The 21,684-nt window shown below is 42.6% G+C and overlaps 1 protein-coding gene across 1 annotated transcript in view; it reads right to left on the bottom strand.

Annotated features, from left to right (window-relative positions):
- Positions 1-21,684, bottom strand: part of LOC145404878 (uncharacterized) — a 108,439-nt gene that overhangs the window by 21,753 nt on the left and 65,002 nt on the right. The window contains exon 7 of the mRNA XM_080276379.1: positions 2,522-2,758. Within this exon, the coding sequence (XP_080132505.1) occupies positions 2,522-2,758 (237 nt within the window). The remainder of the gene's footprint in view (positions 1-2,521; positions 2,759-21,684) is intronic.

Here is a 21,684-nt window from a genome sequence, read left to right as displayed (position 1 = left end):
TAAAGGAGGATGGCTGATATCGCCAAACAGGTATTTGTGGTTTGTGGTCTGTTTTCAATGGAGGTGGTGGCTGGGAAAGACCCAGCCTCCGTAGCTGCGCGATATTAGACATTCGGTGGGGAATGCGTATGGACGTTTTGACAGTGCTTGCAGGCTACAGTCATATTACTGTACTTGGGTGCTGGAGGTTCGTTGGGAGTGACAGGATGAGAGCTTGACTTTGACCATTCAGTAGAGTGGCGGACGGACGTTTAACTCTGGCTATGGGTTACTGACTACTTCTCGCTCACGGTTCGAGCCCAGCAGCCACGATACCGAATGTCTGAGCATGTCAGCCGGCCGGCCAAAGTTCTCAGGGACTTTTAAGTCTGGATAATAGCAAATAAATTCGGATAATGGTTTAATACAGCCAAGGCCCAGCATCCGGAGAATGAACATGTCCGGATAAATAAGGGACTACTGTAACTTGATTTACTGGATATTTTCCGTTAAACTGGGCAAAAACTCCAGAAAAAAAAATACAGTAATCCTTATACTATCCAGACGCCCACTTTCCGGACACCCCACTTACCAGACATTGTGGGCCTTGACCTTCAGAACCCAAAAATGGCCAAAAAAAGAAAAAAAATCCCCCCAAAATCTGATTTTTTCCCCTCCCATCATTTGAAATTGCTGCGTGGCACCGAACATCTGTTTACACCACGGCCCCTTCACCCCTTCCTTCCTCCCCCCTCCCCTGTCAAGGTTGCCATATGGTATTTTTCATAACTGAATGTGGGCCAATTTGGTAATGAAAAATTCGTTTGGTAATGAATCAGAATAATGCATTACCAAACGTATTCTTCACATGTATGAGGATAAACAGGATGGAGATGGTGGATTGTCTGCTCTCTCTGATTAATCTGCTAGCCTACATAGCGTGAAAATAATCAACATGCTGTTAATTCTAAGGAGAGTGATTATATGTATTTCCACTTGTATATATAATTAGTGAAGAATAAATGCTAGCTTTACGAATTTGGTAATGAAAAGTTAAATTTGGTACTGAAAATTGAGGAGTTTGGTAATGTGGCTGTTGCAATCTGGCAACTCTGTTTCCCTGTCACCAACAGTCACTGCCTAACCGTGAGTAGAAGCTTATCGCAATGGATGCCACAAATGCTCTTTTTTGTGAATAAACAATGAATAAACTGCAATACCTTGCCAGTAGACCACGCAAGAATTTACAGTGTTGTGCAGTGTTAAGAAATTACAATTTAGAGTGCAAAGGATTAACTGTGGAGTGCAAATTGGCGGTTGAAACTGGAGTGGTGCAATTAACAATGTGCAATGTTTTAAGTGCAGCACAACACTGGTTACTGTACGTGCTTCAAGAGCATTTTCACCACTGCCAAAGCCTTAGAGAAGGCGGCCACAGACATGCTGTAAGTACCCTGGCTGAGGTACAGTCACTTCTAATTCCTCATTCTTTGGTTCCTTTTCATTTATTTCATGCTTTATGTCCATTATTGGTGTGAATAGGGTCTTAAATAGGTGCTATGCATGTCCGGTAGGGAGTTATTTAGGTGGCTTTCAAAGTTAGGCTGGGTTTGGGTCTTTAAGTACCAGTCCAGCAAGCAGGAACCCACTTTCTGGACGGGACCACTTTCCAGACATGCCTTTGGCTCTATTACATCGGATAGTGGAGGGATTACTTTCAGTTATCTCGGGCCTCTGCTAAATCGGTGTTTGTTAAATTGTACAGCTACTGTATTTTATTCAGCTTAAGAAACTTTTTGAATTGGAAGGGGTTCGATACGGCCTTCACGTATTTCCTTTAATACTTGAAGTCTACCTTAAAATAAATACGATTGTTCCTTGAAAACTACATCCTCAGACTGAAAGTGTTAAAAATAGGATGGGTAGGCTTTGGCATCCTTGTCTGGGAAACTTTTCAGGAAAGCACAATTCCTGACACCTCCCTCTCACATCAATATGATAATTCTAAACATAAAGCAGAGCATTGTGTCAGTTACGCTCAATCAGCTTGCTGCTCTACTCAACCATACATATAATGCATTTGTTCATAAATGATAAATACATTTACAGAGTATGATCAAGTAGACTGAAAGAAGGGAAAAAGATCACAAGGGACTATGAGGAACCAAAACAAAATAAATTAATATCGCTTTTCAGGCCAAGATGAATAAAGCCATGTGGCTCAGTGATAAAAAGGATAGCAAGCTATTTATTGGTCTTGCATTATCCATCTCTATTCTTCATTATGTCACTTACTTCTTTATCTTCCATACCTTGCAGTCAAGTATTCAGATAATGAATTATGGGAGCAATCTTCTTGGCCTTCCATTCCTTCTCTACCCCTCACTGTCACTTACGCTCTTTTAATCACCTCTTGTCATATCTACTGTGTCTATATTACCATCTAAGTGCACACTTTCCTTGTGATAATGGACTTCCTTACTCCATATCTTTCAAGAAACTCACAAACACACAAGGGGATTCAACAAAGAACAAAGCATACCTGAGAATGGGTTTGGGCCTGAGAAGTTTGTCCAGGCATTGTTGGTGGTAGGGGGAGTACCCATCACCCCTGCATTCCCTGCTCCAGCTGCTCCATTAATGGCACCAAACACCCCATTGGAGGGAGAGCCAAATGCCCCAGGTGCTCCATTCATGGTCCCAGGTGCACCAAAGACCCCTCCTGATGACCCCTGACCCTGCTGCCCACCGTTAGGAATGGGCCAGCTCACACCACCATCTGTACAGGCATCACAAAACATAATAAAGCCCTTCAGTCCAATGATTCACTGATGTATCTAATATTTTATTTTGGCTATCTTCTGATGATTTTATTAAAATCAGGAAATTGTCCAAGAACTGGCTGGAAATTTATTTCCTACGCCAAACAGTTAAGAGGTAAGTGAAAAGTCACCTCACATCCTCAAAGTCTAAATTCAAACATTCTCCAAATCAATTTCAGATATTACACCATCAGAAGTCACCTCTACAACTGAATATGGCAAGTAATTTTTGTTAGGATGCACTGGAACAATCCACAGTGACTACTCACACAATATTCATACTCCTCAGTGAATTCCAATCAAAACCCAGGACACCTTATCCATGCCCATATCCAAGAAATTCAATGGGGGAGGGGGGAGGTGTGCTTCATTTAGCAGAACATCTTTGCAATTAACTTGAAATGTTAAAAAACACAAAACAAATATCTATACTTCACTTTTAAGTATATTTGGATTAAGTTTCAGAGAATGGTAGTGTTGTAGTGGATATTTATGTGGGGAGGGAGCTGGTGATAGCCAATACCCTCTTTGGACATTAAATGATCCACAGGTATATGTAGTGAGTGATGAGAAGGGTGGATGGTGAACTGAATGAATGGAAGGCAATGACTGATTAGGTGTGTGTGGATGAGAAAATGAGAAAGTAGGTAATGGATGGAAGAGCATACAGAGGTTGGGGAAGTGGACTTTCAAACAACCACTTGGTGGTGGTGAAAGTCAAGGTTCAAGTGCAATGGGGAACACAAGGAAGGAAGGACAGGAGGAAGTAGTCCATACAGTGAGGGTAGAAAGGATGCAAGAGGATGAAAGAAGAGAGAAGGGGGAATTTTTTTTTTTTTTAAATGCTAGGAAGAAGGAACCAAAGGCTATGAGCCCGCAATAACTGTTCCTTCCAGAAAAACAAAATACAAGAGAGAGCCAAATTCAAGATCTGATCATTTTGAGATGCCTGGACACACTGGGTTTGAAAGACTGGAGATCATGGGAAGCAGGATATACAGACAGAGGGAGACAGTTACAGAGTTGACCTGTTGCATAAATGAAGGACTGGGAGTAACGGTTAACTCTTGCATTAGAAAGCTAGACAGAAAAGGGATGAGAGTTTGTTGCTAGACGGGTGCTTCGCGCCCATTGTAGAGATGGAGGAATGCATGCAGACAGTTCAGAGGAGCAGTGACCATTGAAGTAGCGACAGAAAAGAGATTATGATGCAACACTGCGGCGAAGAGACAGGTTGAAGGAAGCCAGTAAGAAGAGGAGAGTTAATGAGATGAAAAGCCTTTGACTCCACCCTATTGAGAAGAGTTGCGTGTGGGGAACCTCCCCACACATGTGAGTTGTACTCCACACAGGAAAGATAAAACCTGTGTATAGAGTCAACAATTGTGCAGAGGTAAGGAAGGAACGGAGTCGGCTTGGCACACCTAATCTCTTGGAAGCAGATTTTACAAGTGAGGTAATATGATCTTTCCAAGATAAGTCCCGAGTGGATGAAACCCCAAGCATGTTCAAGGATGATGCAGGATTAAGCTGAATATTATTACACATTAGTGGGTACACCTGTGGAAGATTTTGTCGGGTTGACAAGTGTAAGAACTGAGTCTTTGATGCAATAAAAACAACAAGATTATTTTTACCCCAGTCAGAGATACGAGCCAAGTCAGACATTAGGTGTGCCATAGCCTCATCCCTTGTCTGTTGAAGAAACTGTTGAGATGGACGTTGCGGGAACTGAATGGAAAGGTGAAGAGTGGAGTCATCAGCGTACAAGTGAATAGGGTTAGATGTACTGCTTAGAAGGTAAATGATGAATAAAAGGAAGAGAGTTGGTGATAGGACAGAGACCTGAGGAACACCACTACTGATAGATCTAGAAGAACGATGGCCGTCTACAACAGCGGCTATAGAACGACCAGAAAGGAAGTTAGAGATGAAGGTACAGATAGAAGGATAGAAAATGTAGGAGGGCAGTTTGGAAATTAAAGATTTATGCCAGACTCGATTGAAAGCCTTTGAGATGTCAAGTGCAATGACAAAGCTTTTGCCAATGTCCCGAAAGGAGGATGACCAGGTGTCTGAAAAGTAGGTGAGAAGATCGCCAGTGGAGCGTACCTGACGGAACCCATACTGATGATCAGAAGGTTGTGATAGGAAAGATTCTTTAAAATTTTCTGATTAAGAACTGACTCAAAAACTTTTGTGAAACAGAGGTGGAGGAGCAGCTGGATAAATATGATTTGGAGCAGATGGGGGAGGAGGAAGGTGTGTGCAAGATAATCACAAAGAAACTGCGCAGCATGTGACGTGGTGTGTGGGATGAAGAGAAGACGTACGAGGGTGCAAGGAACAGGATGGCAGAATGAGAGGTGAGGCAAGCTGTGGCGAAGGAAGAAAGCATATAGTGAGTGGATGGGAAGCAGAGCCATGGAAGAATTTGAGAGATGGAAGGGAGAGTTGTATGTAGAAAGGAAGAGAGAGGTAAAAAGAGTAGAATGAGAGAGTAAGAAGAGAATGGATGAGGAATTTGGGAGGAATTTGAGTGTAAACAAGGAGGGAATGTAAGAAAATGTTCTGAAAGGAGGTGAAGAGAATTAGACAGGGTGATAATGAAGTTAGCAGAGGAGTGAAAGATAAAATTGGTAGACTGATAGTAGAGAAGCAAGAAAAAGTGGGCAGATGGAGAGAAAACATTAAAGAACTGTTAGTCAAAAAGAATGAAAGGAATGCAAGTATAAGTGGCTGGGGAATGACTAGGAGAAGGAGGGAGATGAGATGGTAGGAAGAGATCAGTAGGATGGAAGTACTGTAGTGCAAGAAACAAAGAAAATCAAAATGGGGAAAGCCCCAGGAGTTGATGGAGTGTGTGGTGAAATGCTGAAGCATGGGGGAGAGATAGTAGAATGGATACTAAAGATGTGCAGATTGGCCTGGGAGGATGGTTGAGTCCCAGCAGATTGAAGTCAGGTTTAATTATTCTTCTGTACAAAGGAAAAGGGGAAAAAGAAGTGTGTGGTAATCAAAGAGACATTCATTTTCTTAGCATACTAGGAAAAGTATATGGTAGGATAGTGGATACTTACTGATTGTTAGGAAAATAAAAGAGGAATTAGTTGGAGATGACCAGGGAGGTTTTAGGAAGGGAAGAGGTTGTGTAGATCAGATATTCATCCTTGGGTCTTTAGTGGAAACATTTCTAAAGAAGGGAAAGCCAAATGGTTTCTTGTACACCAGGAAACCATTTACTACATTGAGTGGTAACCAGATAACCAAATTATGGTGCCCAGTGGTTTAGTGGGTAATTAAGGTGCTTCAGTTGGACTGGGCCTATGTAGGTTTATATTCAACGGGTGGTTGGGGTTTATTGTTCGCGTAATGTCACTCAGGGATGAGTGAGGCTGGTCACTCTCACCTTAAATGTCAGGATCAACTTGCCTAATTCCGGGCTCCTCTGCTCTTCACGGGGCAAACAAAGGATTGGATGATGGATGGATGGATGGATGGAAAGGAGTTGTATGCAGCCTTCATGGATATCGAAAAGCATTTGACAGTGGACAGAAACGGAATGTTGAAACTGTATCAAGAATATATGGAGTAGATGGGAAGTTGTTGAATCCCGTGAAGAGTTTATATGAGGGTGCCAAGGTGGCACTGTGTGTGGATAATGAACTGAATGGATTTTTCTGTCTGAATGTTGGACTGAAACAAGGATGTGTCATGTCTCCAGGGCTGTTCAATCTAAATATGGATGGGGTTATAAAAGAGGTATAAGGTAGGGCAGTGGATGCTGATGCGGCCCTAATGAGAGAGGGCAGCCTTTGGAAACTTCCTGTACTGTTGTTTGCAGATGATACTGTATTGTTAAGTGAAGACAAAAGGGAACTGCAAGGCTTGGTGAGTTTAGGAAAGTGTGTAAGAAATGGAATCCAAAGATGAATGTAGGCAGGAGGAAAGTTATGGTCTTCGAAAGAAATGAAGTCACGGAACGTACAGTGAGGCTGGATGATGAGGAAATGGAAAATGTGAGTGCATTTAAGTGCTTGAGTAGTGTGATAAGGATGGAAGCTTGGAGGATGAAGTGCTTGAAAGCGTACAACAAGGATTAAAGGTTACTGGTTCTTTGAATGCTGTGATAAGAAATAGGGAAGTGAGCATGGAAGTAAAAAACTCGCAGCATGACAGTACGGTATTGTGATACCAACTCTAATTAAGGAAGCGAAGCCTGAACCTTGTTGGATGGCCACAAGTTAAGAGTGAGTGCAGTGGAAATGAGTTATTTGACAGGAGGTTGTGGTTGGAGCTACATGCAGAGACAGACTGACAATTGAGGAAGTGAAGGTGCACTGTGTTGTGGACATGGATGTGACAGAAAGCATTAGAAATATACAGAGGTGATTTGGCCACATGGGGAGGATGGAGAGCGAGAGACCTACGAGAACAGTGTATGTGAGTGAGGTGGAGGGGGGAAGGAGGAGGCCAAGGATGTGATGGAATGGAGAGGTATATGTGGGTAGTGTGAGCTGGGAGGAGGGCAGTGAAATGGGAAGGGACTGAGTGACATGGAGCTGATTTGTTTGTGGCCACCCATTACGGGACTGAGGCGTCTGGCAATAGATTGCTAGACAGATAGAGTGAGTCTTATAATATTAAAATCCATAACATTCTGTAGTCACCTGTAATCTGACGCAGTACTGCAAGGTATAGTGAAAATTATTACAAGTGTGAAAAATACTGCATCAGTGTTTACATAAACAGAGGAATTTAAAAGTGTTGCCGCTAATTTTTTGTGGGAAAATCTGTAGTTGCATGGCAAAAAATGTAAGAGTCTGTAGATTATTAACTCACAAATTCAAAATAAATTTAATTAAAGTAAATTATTCACAATATTCCTAAACTGAATGGCATATTATTCCCACAAGAAAGAAGGTCTATAAACAAGTGAAAGATTTATGGTGAATTCAGCATAGGGTGCGGATTCGATGAGGATGACACAAACTGCAGAGTAGGGAACCAGTTTATTTCAACGTTTTGCCAAGACTGGCTTCTTCAGGAATGGCATACATTCAGCAACTTAAGTAGGCCTCACAACTCCAAGATTAGTGACATCATGCTCTTGAACAACCAGAAAAAACTACCCTACATTAGGTCTTCCGATTGTTAAAAGGCAGGCTAAAGATTTGACCAGTGTATAAAATCCTCTATTCTGATTAAAAGTATTCGATACAGCAATATGGGCAGATTCGAGACATCTACGTTTTGTTGTATTACTCTCATGTAACACAAACTTAGTCTCATTCCACAGTTTTCCATGTCCAGTATCTAATCTATGTTTAATTTCAACAATGTTATTGTACAACATAGATTAGCTACTGGACATGGAACACTGCGGAATGAGGCTAAGTTTACAATACATGAAAGTAATACTGTACTTTTTAACAAAACCTAGATGTCTCAAGTCTGCCCATATCGCTGTATCAATAATTTTAATCAGAATAGAGGATTTTATACACTGGTCAAACCTTTAGCCTACCTTTTAACAAGCGGAAGACGTAAAGTAGGGTAGTTTGTTCTGGTTGTTCAAGAGCATGACGTCATTATCTTGGAGCTGTGAGGCCTACTTAAGTTGCTGAATGTAAACACTGCATGCCATTCCTGAAGAAGCCAGCCTTGGCAAAACACTGAAATAAACTGGGTCCCTATTCTGCACTTTGTGCCATCCTCAACTGAATGATTTGCTTTAAAAGAAAATGTTTACTTCATTTAAGTGAAACTCTGAGGCTTTGCGGAGGGGGGGTGGCATATGATCCCCGCCACCCCCCCTGGGTAAGGGCCTGCCTTATCACTACCAAGTATACTTGTAAGCTTATACAGCAAGGACAAATCAACAGAAATTCCACAAATACTCTCAGTAAGTGTTAGATAAAGCAACTGGATACCTGTAGTTGACTAGACTCACAAAGTGACCTAAAGTTCACAGCAGCAATACTAAGAATATCCCAAGATGCCAGCTAAACACCACTTGGAAAGATTTCTTTTCAACCTGTGACCTTAACACTGACTTTCAAATACAGTAACCCCTCCAATATCTGATGTAATAGGGCCCATGTAACGTCCGGGACTTGATCTTGTCCAGGACTAGGGCAAAATACCCCTGGACAGGTACTTGTAGACCCCAACCTAACCTAACTTTCAAAGCCACCTAAATAACTCCCTACCAGACATGCACAGCACCTGTTTAAGACCCTATTCACACAATAAGGGACAGAAACCAAAAAATAAATGAAATGGAACCAGAGAATGAGACATCAGAAGTGGGTAGGGAAAATATTTAGCAGTTTACAGGGTACTTATGACAACTTACGACACGTCCGTGGCCGTCGTGAAGATTAACCCGCCTCCTCTATGGCTCTGACAGTAGTGAAGGTGCGCTTCAAGCATATACAGTACGCCAGTGTTGCGCTGCACTTAATCCTTTGCACTGTGACTTATAATTTTTTAACACTGAACAGTCTGTTCTTACTTTCTTACTTGCACTGCACTTAATCCCTTGCACTGTGAGGCAGCAAAGGAACATCAAGGCCTGCAGCATGTAGGGCACCACCACAAAAGCAAGCATGTGGGCAGCCATGGCGATGAGCGTGCAGTCACAACGGTAGGTAGGTGAGAGGTGAGGAGGATGCACAGGTGCGCTAGCGGACGTCGCCGGAACTATGAGCCAAAACACTACTGTTCGTCACCACGCAGCAAATTTAAAGAGTAGGGATGAACACATATCGGCTTTTTTTTTTTTCCAAGATAGTTTTGGATGTTTGTCCAGATGGCCTTTTGTCTGGATAGCTTGGGGAACATCCAAGACTTGGACTAACGGACCCAAGCCCAAAATGTCCGGGACCTGGGGTGACCGGGTTTTAGAGAGGTTACTGTACAATATTAATCTACATACAATTTATAGCGACAAACCTACAAAAAAAATAAATGTTATTTTTTTCTTTTTAATGTGAGGAACCTTTACAGACAGAAGGGCAGGCCAATTGCAACAAGCAAAAACATTACCCACCTTAAAAAAATAATAAATTAATAAAAAAATAAAAAAATCATCATAACCTGGACCTCCTTTCCCATCCTAGGGCAGGGTGAGTTGCAGCAACATCCAGACAGCCCAAATTTGCCTGCTCCAACGGGCCACGCTTCCATTCACTCATCATTCAAACCCCCCAGAATCCTGGCTCTATCGGATACGCCAAAAACATTCACCACGTTCTGTAGCTTCACGTAAATGTATCCGACAGAGTCAATCCTGACACTGTCATGTTAAAAAGCGGTGCCAAATCCCTGATCATGCACTTTTCCTCACAACATTCATCCAGCCTGCTCAATCTCTTGTCAGTTCCCTAGCCTCACCGACTTCTGAACCTCTCTTCCTCACACGCTCATCCACCATATCCCTCCACCTTCTCCTTGGCCTACCTCGCCTCTTCCCACCTTGAAATTCGCTCAGATATACCTTTTTCACCACTCTATTGTCATCCATTCTCTCCACATGACTATACTATCTCAGTACACTGTCTTTGATTCTGGTGTCCACCGACTTTCTCACTCCACATCTTTCACAAATCATACTATTTCGTGTCCTATCCACACTCTGTACTCCACATACATTCCATCTCCACTGCTCTTATGTTTGACTTTTCATTTTCATGCCACGCCATAGTCCCACATCCTTATGTTAAAGTTGGCACTAACACTCCTTCATGTAAGCCTCGTGCCATTGCAACACTCAAGCCTCTGTTTCTTATGAAGGCCTTCACTGCATCAGCTACTTTTCTTCCTTGTACCACTCTACATTCCACTTCTTTTGCATATTTTCCTTCTTTTCTATTACTGTACCCAGGCATTTGAGCTCTCTCACGAGTTCCAGTCTCTCTCCATTCACTGTAACATCGCACTGGGAGTCACCTTCTCTCTCAGTAACCATCACTTTACTCTTTTCTACATTTACTCTCAAGGCACGACACTCACAGACATCAGCAAAACTCTGCACTAGCCCTACCAAGTTCTTGTCCGTTATTTGCAAGTAGTACTGCATCAGCAGCATACAACAAATTTGAGATATTCCATCCATCACCATTCACTACCAATGTCATCCACCTCTCCATTACTAGTGTTTTTATTTCTCTCATCACCCCATCCATATATATATACTGTATATTGAACAACCATGGGGACATCACACAACCTTGTTACACCCCCTCACTGATCGTGAACCATTCACTTAGATGCCCACATACTTCACTATCATCATAAAAACTCATGACGGCACCTAGCAGCTTACCATCTACATCGTACATGCGCAAAACTTTCCACAATCCTCCTCTGTCCACTTTGTCATATGCTTTTTCCAGATCCGTGGAGGAAAAAAAAAAAAAAAAGTGCAACTGATGTCCACTGAAGTTTATCAGGAACAAGACACTACCATATATTTATGGTTAAATGATTGGTAAAACATGAGTAATGGGTAATGATTTCTGCAACTACAGTAAAACCTCGATTTAACGGCACCCTAGGGGCCCCAGAGCATGCCGAAAAAAACGAAATTCTGTTAGACTGAGGCTTACACCTATCGATATCTCTGGAACTCACGCTAACACATTTAAACACATTTTTAAGCATATAAACATGTGCAGACATACCAAATCAATAAAAAATTTTTATTTAGAACAAAAGAATGCTGGCAAGTGTGGTGTTGTACTGTAGTAAAGTACTGTACAGTAATCCAGGTAAGTACAGTACAGTAATCCAGGTAAGTACAGTAATCCAGGTAAGCTAGTTGGCAGGTTGGAGTAGAATAGATGGCACTACGTAAATATGTTCACTAAGTTATGAAGTCTATAACACTAGTTCTTAAATCTAACCTTACATGCTAATTTTTTTCACTCTGGGGTCAGGCTAGGCAGGAGGACTGGGTGAGCATAAACATATCCAGTTGGCGGGAAACTGCAAACAGACGATCGAGGTGCACGCAGCGCCTGCCACATTTGAATTTCTTTCTAATTTTTTCCCATTTGGGGGGAATTTTTAAAATTTTTTTGCATAAACATTCCTCGGAAGATCTGTGCCGTTACTTTGGAGTTGTCGTTAGAATGAATGTCGTTATATCAAAGTTTTACTGCAGTTAACCCTCTGGCTTATTAACATTTCTAACTGGTAAATACAATATTGTCGCAAAATCTACAATAAAATATTAAACTATGACAATACCAATGCAGGGATTAATGAGATACTGTAGTTCTTAACTCTCTAGCTGATGAGGCCATGCAAATACACACAGTCAGCTACAGGTAAAAGTCTTAAGAGCAGCAACGCAAGTGAAAGTGTAACTTGACTAAGAACTGTCTTTTGAAAACCCATAAGGAACCCGTCATCACTTCAGTGAAAAAAGGGGCTGCCAACACTACGGAGAAAAGACGCCCAATTCGATGGTCACTCACCACAGCAAATATCTCCACCATACCACGCTAATCTGACAATGAATTAGCGATATCAACCGTGGTCTGCGCGTCTGATGGATTTTTACTCAAATTTACTTACCTTTTCTTTATCTCATCAAGAAGCCCACAATGTTCTATCCTGATCTTTGCTTTAGTGTTTCTGTAATCCCAAGCAAAGACAGACAGTAGTGAAACACACAACCCTGTCATCTTTACTGGCAGGGATATATTTAGTACTATGCATATACAGCTGCATACATATATCATGATTCACATCATTACAATAAAGAATGAGACAGTAAATAATGACTTTTAAAACTCAGTGTGATCCTCACTGCCCAATAAATTTTTAAAACTATTTGGCAATGTATCCACCTCATAACTGAGAAAATATAAATACAGCTGACAGCATGCAACATTAGCAAAAAAAAAAATAAAATAAAATAAAAAAATAATTTGGTTTTACGCCAGGTATCCCAGAAGGGCTAAGGCATTGCCTCTGGGTAGAGGACTTTTGGACTGGAGCATGTAGCATTTCATGACCAAATGCCCTTCCTGATGTCTACCAATGACCCTTGGGTGGATTCGATCCTCCGACCCTTCGGCCAGAGCGGAGTGCTCTAACCCACTGAGACACGGCTGCTACAACATTAGCAAATATCTAAATAAACATAATAATGATGATGATGATGATCATAATCAACACCCTGACCTTTTTTCCCACCCAAAGATCAGCCCTATCAGCCCAATATGTAGCATGGTAATAACTCTCCATTCTCAATTAAATAATTTTTAAAATAAAATCATGTCATCTGCTTGCTAAACAGGTATTGGTCATTCCATGTCCAGATATGTACATATGTCCAATATTCATTAACCTCTACACCGCGGGCTTGTTACCAATGACTTGCGTGTGCCGCGGGGTTATTTGGGCTCCGACAGACTCTCAAAAAATATTTGCCAAAAATCAGTTATTAGTCCTAGAATAATAAAATTACATATGCTTATGGCACATACCTTCAGCTTTCTCCTGGAATGATTGTTGAGCCTTCGTCAGTTACCGTAGGACTTGTGGAGACCTCTGAAGTAGGGTAACGAAGTCTCCACTTTACACTTCCCGACAACCCGTAATATGATTACCACAGCCAGATACAAACACTATAAACACTATTCTACAATTTTCAAGTAGTTTGGGATCCATACTAAAAAAAAAAAAAAAAACTGTGAAAGCAATGGAAATTACAAGCGCGTCTGATCGTCGAACTGGCACTAGTTCGCTCTTAGTAGTCTGTCATTTATTATTCATAAAACCCCTCACACTTTATATTTCTATTACTATATAACACTTATATATATCTACAGTCTTTATTCATAAGTTTCCTTCAGTAGTATTAGTTTATTGTCACTGTAGGGATTCAATTTCTTTCAGTAAAATACGTAGCATTCACTTTCTCGTCCTGTATACTGGCACTGAGAGTGAATGTCACTTTCATCTTCACTCTCATAACTCATAGCATTCAGACATGCTAGAGTGAAACTTTCACTTTCATTACTCCTAGGGTATATACTCGTATTCTTATAATACTACTCATTTACATTTCTATTTACGTTCTCTATTTTATTTACGTTATTTACATTTCTCTTTTATTTACACTGTGTTGTGCACTGTCACTTGAAATAACTTATAGAACTGTTTTCCATTGTTCACGTATATTTACATTCATTACTTTCACTTGCTGTTTACACATTATTTACACATTATTTACAATTCCACTTGCACTGTTTTACTCAATAGAAAGATCGTAGTCACTCTTTTATCAATTGTCAGCCCTTTACCTCTTTCCACACGAGGTTTAGTAGGGGGTAAAGGTCACAGGGCCATTTGCATGGGGGTGAAAAAAGGCTTTGAAGTCAGCAAGAAGAAACATACGTGCTCTCACTTCGGAAGTTGAGAGTAACCTGATAACGGAGGGCTAGCGTGGAGGCCTGCTAAGGGGTTATTCAGGGTTACCAATATTACTTCTTGAAACAGCTAAGTCTAGCACTGATATGATTGGCAGGAAATCTAGACAATACATTATAAATTTGGTAGTTCCAGGTGAATGTAAATATCACTTAGGCTTCTCCCTTCCCTCCTTACATGTATATTTATTTCGAAAATAGATTAGAGGCCTACATAGGAGATATATTTTCAGAGCTACCAATGTTAGATCTTGAAACATCTTTGTTTAGCACTGATATGATTGGCAGGAAATCTAGACAATACAGTAATCACTCTAATATCCGGACGCCCAATAACCGAACATCCCCACTAACCGAACCTTATCGTCCTGGGATCAAACATTCCCAAAATGGTCCGAAAATCCAAAAAAATTGGAAAAAAAACCGATTTTTTGCCGTCCGTAATTTGAACTTGCCGCGCGCGCCGCGTGAGAGCATTGTTTTGGTTCGTCATTCCTCCGACGTCCGATAGAGCGCCGCTGCATCCTCCCCACTTCCCGCCTGTCTCTCACCGCGACTGGACCTGCGCTCTTCGTAATGGCTGCCCACGTGCTCGCTTTTGTGGTGGTGCCGTACTTGCTGCAAGGCCTCCTGCTGCTCTCTGCCCTACTCTTAGTGTGTGTGATGATGGCCCCGCCTCCTGAGAAAAGGAAGAGAGTGGTGTTGACTCTGGAGAAGAAACGGGAGATATTGGAGAAGGTTGATGCGGGTTGGTCTTCCTCTCGCATTCTCCGCGAGTTCAACCTGGCCCGGTCGACTTTGTTTTTTTGATATCAAGCGTTCCCGAGACAAGCTCATGCAGTACACGGCTGACTTCTCGTCGAGAAGCAAACGCAACGTGGAGAGGAAGGTTATGTTTACTCCCAAGTATGCAGAGATCGACCGCTCCACGTTGATTTGGTATCGACAGCAACGTGCAGCTGGTGTGATGGTACGTGGAACGGAGCTGAAGGCTGCTGCTGAGAAGTTTGCAAGGCTTCCACGACGCCCTAGACTTCAAGGCATCCGAGGGTTGGCTCTTCGCGTTCAAGTTGCGACATGGCCTTACTAACTGTAAAGCACATGGCGAAGCATTGGACGCTAACGAGGATGGAGTGGACGAGTTTCGGCACAAGGTGAAAGGCTTGATCGACAGGAGGGCCTCACTCTCGGTCAAGTCTATAACGCTGACGAAACTGGCCTATTCTATCGCTCGGTGCCAACGAACACTCACGCCGATGAGACGGAGAAGCGTGTACCTGGCCGCAAGCTTTCTAAGGAACGGATATCTGCTTTGTGTTGTGCCAATGCTAACGGCATGCACCGGCTTAAGCCCGTTATTGTTGGCCGTGCAAAGCAGCCTCGGTGCCTTCGTGGGGTGATGGATGTCCTTCCTGTCGTATGGTACCATTCTTTGAAAGCATGGTTCACAGCTGTGATTTTCAAAGACTGGTTTCACCATCACTTCGTCAAGGAGGTCATACATTACCAGACGAAGACACTGGGAATTCCTCGCGACCAGGTAAAGGCTCTCCTTCTCCTCGACAATGCACCTGCCCACCCGTGCGACAAGGACTTGGTTGCTGAGAATGGCCGTATTAGGTGCATGTTTCTGCCACCCTAATACGACTGCTCTCATTCAACCAATGGACCAAGGAGTGATCGTGGCAACAAAGCGCCTGTACCGTCGGAAGTTCCTGGACGAGGTTATGGTGGTTCTCGAGGACGTGGACGAGGACGAGCGCAGGGAAGGACGTGACACTCGAGGCAAGCGGACTTTGGAAAACCTTCGCCGCTACAACATCAAGTCTGCGCTGTACAACTGGGCTAGTGCATGGAAGGAAGTCCCTGTGAAAACTCTTGAAAATGGTTGGTCTCGTCTGCTTCTCGGAACAGATGTAGATACGATTTCCTAGGGTTTGACGTGGATGACTTCCATGCACGGCTATGCGCACGGCTGACGATGTTGATGTGGACGATGTTCGTGAGTGGTTGGACGACGACGAGGGCGAGGCGATCCTGGGTATCAGACGTTGTCTGATATCGAGATCGCGTCTTCGGTTGCTGGTGTCAGTCCCGAACTTGAAGATTCCGACGACGGCGATGATGATGCAGACTCCGCCCAGCAGGACACTACTCCAGCCATCCCCAAGCTGAGCGCACTCCGGGGAACATCTAGAGTTCGGAGTCCTAGACTACCTGGAACACCCGGACTGCGACAGGGAGAGGGGGCCCTTGGGACTCGTGGAGGAAGTGCGTGCTTTCCGGCAGCGCATCATCAATCGCCAGAATCGTCGGTCCTTGCGTCAGTCAACGATTGACAGTTTGTTCAGGCCCGTGACCCCCGCTGTGCCAAGCCCTGGTTCCACTCCGTTGCCTCCCCAAGACAGGCCCTCATGCTCCGAGCCACAGCCCAGCACATCAGCTACAGTGGAGTCACCGCTCGACGTGTGAGTTTGCGGCTGTCTTCAGAGTCTTCTGTAGTCGGTGCGCCATCACCACTACCCACCGATGCACCCCTTGGACGCCTGCCAGTGATACTCTCGGGCTCTGACAGTGAATAAACAGCAAGAACTTCTCCACTAGACCACACGGGAATTTTGAGTGTTGTGCAGTGAAAAAAACGGTGTGTTGTGTTAAGGTTTTCAAGTTGGGAGAAAAGACTAAGTAGAAAAGAAATTTAACGTAACTAACCTTCTTTGTTTTGGCTTTGGAAACTTAAAAAAACTTGGGAAAAGTTAATGTGCAACACTTAAATTTAATGGAACATTATTTGGACTAAAGTGAACACTGTGAAAAGAACGGACTTCTGTGTGTTAGTGACTAAGTTCAGTGCAAGACTTCAGGAAGAGTGTAGTGCAAGTGCTTCAGGAAATCGTTCTTACTGTCAGAGTCCGAGAGGAGCGGTTATTCATCGAGGTGGCCAGGGACTTGCTGTAAGTAGCCAAAATGTTTCATGTTGTACTATTTTCCATACTATATTTACCAGAATGTTTCATATTGTATTTTTTCCCATACTATACTTACCAGAAAGTGTCATACTGTACTTCTTTCCATACTAAACTTACCTCATGCATGTGCAGTAGGAATGTGTTTTTCAGAGTTCGGTTAGGTTCGGTTAGGTTAGGTTCGGTTAGAGTCCATAAGTACCAGAATGTTTATTAATGTATGAACATACTTCTAAACCCACATTTTATGTGTCTATTGCATTTATTTCAGTCATTTATGTGCCTTATTGGTGTGATTTGGGTGTTAAATAGGTGCTATGCATGTCCGGAGGGAGTTGTATAGGTGTTTCTCTGTGTTAGGGTCCGTAAGTACAAGTCCATAAGCTGGGGCCCAATATCCGGACAAAACCAATATCCGAACCTACCGATGGCTCTATTGATCCGGATATTGGAGTGATTACTGTACATTATAAATTAGGTAGTTCCAGGTGAATGTAAATATCACTTAGGCTTCTCCCTTCCCTCCTTACATGTATATTTATTACGAAAATAGATTATACGGCATATTTCAAGGGGAAAAAAACAGCGAAAATTAGCGAACGAGTGCACGTGAGGTGTTGTCAGGTGATAATTAGCCAATTCCAGGTGTTTGGCACTCTCACTTACCTTATTTCTTTCTTGTATACATTATTTGGTATAAGAATAGGACATAGGGCTTATTTCAATGGATGAAATCAGTGAAAAATTCCAGGGAAGATTTACTTAGCGTAGCACGGCCGGGCAGGTGAGAGGATAGGGTAATGGAGGGGGGGTAGGGAGGGGAGTCAAGAACGGGGAGAATGGGCTAAATTGTCAACAATGGATGGGAGTACAGATGAGATTAGGAGTGCTGACTAGTGTTGGACATTGGCAGTACTGATAGATGATACAAGCCCCCACTTGGAAGCCCGGGTGAATTCAAAATAACACAGAATCACAAAAGCGACGCCCCGCGGTATGATCCCTTGCTCCCAAGCGTCACGAAAGTGACGCCCCGCGGTTAAGGGGTTAAATGCCCTCATACTGAAGTACACTTGAAATATATCCCAGCACAGGAAGCAGTATGGCAAAGGCAAAATACAGTAGACCATTGAAAACAATTTCAAAAGAAATGGAAACAATCTGTTGGTTCTGATCTGTTTGTCTGCAGACACAATTCTTTTCGAATAATCTGCTAAGACCTTTGATTTGCGAGGTGTCCACTAGGCCGTGCATTGTTGCCTGGTGTGCACCATAATTTGTTTTACATCCATTATTCATGTGTTTCATTGAGTTCCCTAAACTAAACAGTCTTCAGTTATTGTTCATCATATCCCATTTCAATGAACTGGGACATCAAGAGATACATCAGGTATTATGAGAAAGCATGGGAGAGGAAGAGAGAGGTGAAAAGATTAGTAAGATAGAGTAAGAAGAGAGTGGATAAGGAATTTGGAAGGAACAAGTGGAGGGATTGTAAGGAAATGTTCTGGAAAGAGGTAAAGAAAGTTAGACAGGGTGCCAAAGAAGTTAGTTGGGGAGTGAAAGATAAAAATGGTAGATTATTAGTGGAGAAGGAAGAAAAAGTGAGCAGATGGAGAGAACACTGTAAGGAATTGTTGAATATAAAGAATGAAAGTAATGCAAGTATAAGTGGCTGGGGAATGGCTAGGAGTAGAAGGGATGTGAGAAGAGAGGAAGAAATCAGTAGGATGGAAGTTGTGGAAGCAATGAAGAAAAGTTAAAATGGGGAAAGCCCCAGGAATTGATGGAGTGTGTGGTGAAATGTTGAAGCATGGGGGAGAGATAGCAGCAGAATGGATGTGGAAGATGTGCACATTGGCCTGGGAGGAAGGTAGAGTCCCAGAGGATTGGAAGTCAGGTATAATTATTCCCCTGTATAAAGGAAAAGGGGAAAAAGAAGTGTGTCATAATCATAAGGGTATTTGTCTTCTTAGTGTAATAGGAAAAGTATATGGTAGGATACTTATTGACATAGTTAGGGAAATAACAGAGGAATTAGTTGGAGAAGAACAGGGAGGTTTTAGGAAAGGAAAAGGTTGTGTAGATCAGACATTCATTCTCAGATCTTTGGTGGAAAAGTTTCTAGAGAAGGGAAAGAAGTTGTATGTGGCTTCATGGATTTGGAGAAAGCATATGACAGGGTGGATAGACAAGGAATGTGGAAAGTATTAAGAATATATGGAGTAGATGGGAAGTTGTTGAAGGCTGTGAAGAGTATGTATGAGGGTTCTAGGGCTGCAGTGCGTGTGGATAGTGAACTGAGTGAATTTTTCTATATGAAGGTTGGATTGAAACAAGGATGTGTCATGTCTCCATGGTTGTTCAATCTGTATATGGATGGGGTTATAAAAGAGATACAAGGCAGGGCAGTGGATGCTGGAGCGAGCCCTAGTGAGTGAGGGCAATGTTTGGAAACTACCTGTACTGTTGTTTGCAGATGATGCTGTGTTAAGTGAAGATGATGGGGAGCCGCAAGGCTTGGTGGATGAGTTTGGGAGAGTGTGTATGAAACAGAATCTAAAGGTGAATGTAGGGTAGGGCAAAGTTATGGTCTTCGAGAGAAACAAAGTCTGTGAGTGTACAGTGAGGCTGGATGAGGAGGAAATGGAAAATGTGAGTGGATTTAAGTACTTGGGCAGTGTAATGAGTAAGGATGGAAGTTTAGACGGTGAAGTGCTTGAAAGGGGGCAACAGGGAAGAAAGGTTGCTGGTTCTTTGAAGGCAGTGATAAGAAACAGGGAAGTGAGCATGGAAGTGAAAAAGCTACTACATGACAGTATTGTGATACCAACTCTAAACATATGGAAGTGAAGCTGGACCTTGTTGGAGGGACAGAAGTCAAGAGTGAGAGCAGTCGAAATGAATTACTTGAGAGGAGCATGTGGAGTCACATGGAGAGGCAGACTGACAAATGAGGAAGTGAATGAATGTTGTGGTGTGGATGTGGCTGTGATAGAAAGCATCAGGAGAAACACACTGAGGTGGTTTGGACATGTGGAGAGGATGGAGAGTGAGAGACTGACTAGGAGAGTGTATGTGAGTGAGGTGGAGGGAGGGAGAGGGAGGCCAAGGATGAGATGGAGGGATGGAGTGGAGAGGTATATGAGAGAAGGGGGTGTGAGATGGGATCAGGGCAATGAAATGGCCAGGGACAGGGCGACATGGAGGTGATTTGTTAGTGGCCACCCCTTATGGGATTAAGGCATCTGGCAATAGATAGATAGGTAGATGGGAGAGGCGGTGACTGAATGGGCAGAGAGGTGGTCTGCAGTCTTTTGGACCCAGGTTCGAATCCCAATGGGGACACGGAACAGTTTAAGGATCTGAATTTCATAAAGCAGACTTTCATGATCTACCAAAAGACTCACTGACATGTAAAAATACTCCCGCTAATACCAATACACCAGTCCTTTATGAGAAAGCTGTAGCATGTACAATAAACTCTCAATTATCTGTTTTAATTTCACCCATGCCCTACACTGCATAAAGCAAAATGCCAGATGTTGCATAGTACCCCCATCGGATCAACATTCGATGTCAAGCTGGATATTGTGTTATTACCTGTATCGAGCCTGTATCCTAAAAACTTTCTCATGAATAAAAGATAAAAACTAAGCATAAAATAAAATAAAATAATGATACAGTACAGTAATGCAGTGCTACAGCACCGGTTGGCTACAGCTTACAAGCTGGCTGATACTCTTCAATGCCAGATTGTAGACAGAACTGCCAGTTACATCCCGTTTCGGCATTGGATGTTGCATAATTTTACCGGATGTTGAGGTAGGATGGATATTGTTATGATGGATAGTAACTGAGAGTTTACTGTATTCAATATGGATGGTGGGTGTTAGTTCTGAAGTCATGACATGTGGAGGTATATGGAGGAGGACTACTTGGCCTTGGGAACAGGCTGTGAAGTCTATGCCCTGAGTCAGAAGGAGGAGGGGATATCATGCACAAAAACTTGAACTGATGAGGGAATCTGAATCAGGGTGCCTGTGTCACATGTGTGTGAAGAATATGGAGTGAAAAAACAGTGTGTAACATCAAGAAAGTCAAGGGAAAAACTAACTCAATTTGTCCTGAAATACACTGTACATGAAAATATATGTAATAGTGGATCAATATCATGAAGAAAACATATGAAAGAAGAGGCTGCTTACAGGTGACATGTGCAAATAAGAAGTGGTTGCATATGTGTGACTGGTTAAGCTTCACTTTGTGCAGTTACACAGTTAGCAGAGAACCTGGGAAGAGCTTCAATAATCTAAAGTGTACAACACTGATGAAACTAGACATTAGTTTAAAACGTATTGAGTTATGGGGTGCAAACGACAATGGTGATCTGGCTTACCAGATGATCTCTGAGGAAGAAACCACCCGGGAGGTGTGCATTGGTGATAAAGCGAAGAGTAGCAGTGACAA

The sequence above is a fragment of the Coenobita brevimanus genome, chromosome 65 (genome assembly GCF_032717465.1).
Source record: "Coenobita brevimanus isolate Jiangsu-jjx chromosome 65, ASM3271746v2, whole genome shotgun sequence".
Taxonomy (NCBI): domain Eukaryota; kingdom Metazoa; phylum Arthropoda; class Malacostraca; order Decapoda; family Coenobitidae; genus Coenobita; species Coenobita brevimanus.
Note: the sequence above shows the minus strand (reverse complement) of the source record. Positions and strands in the feature narration are given on the sequence as shown.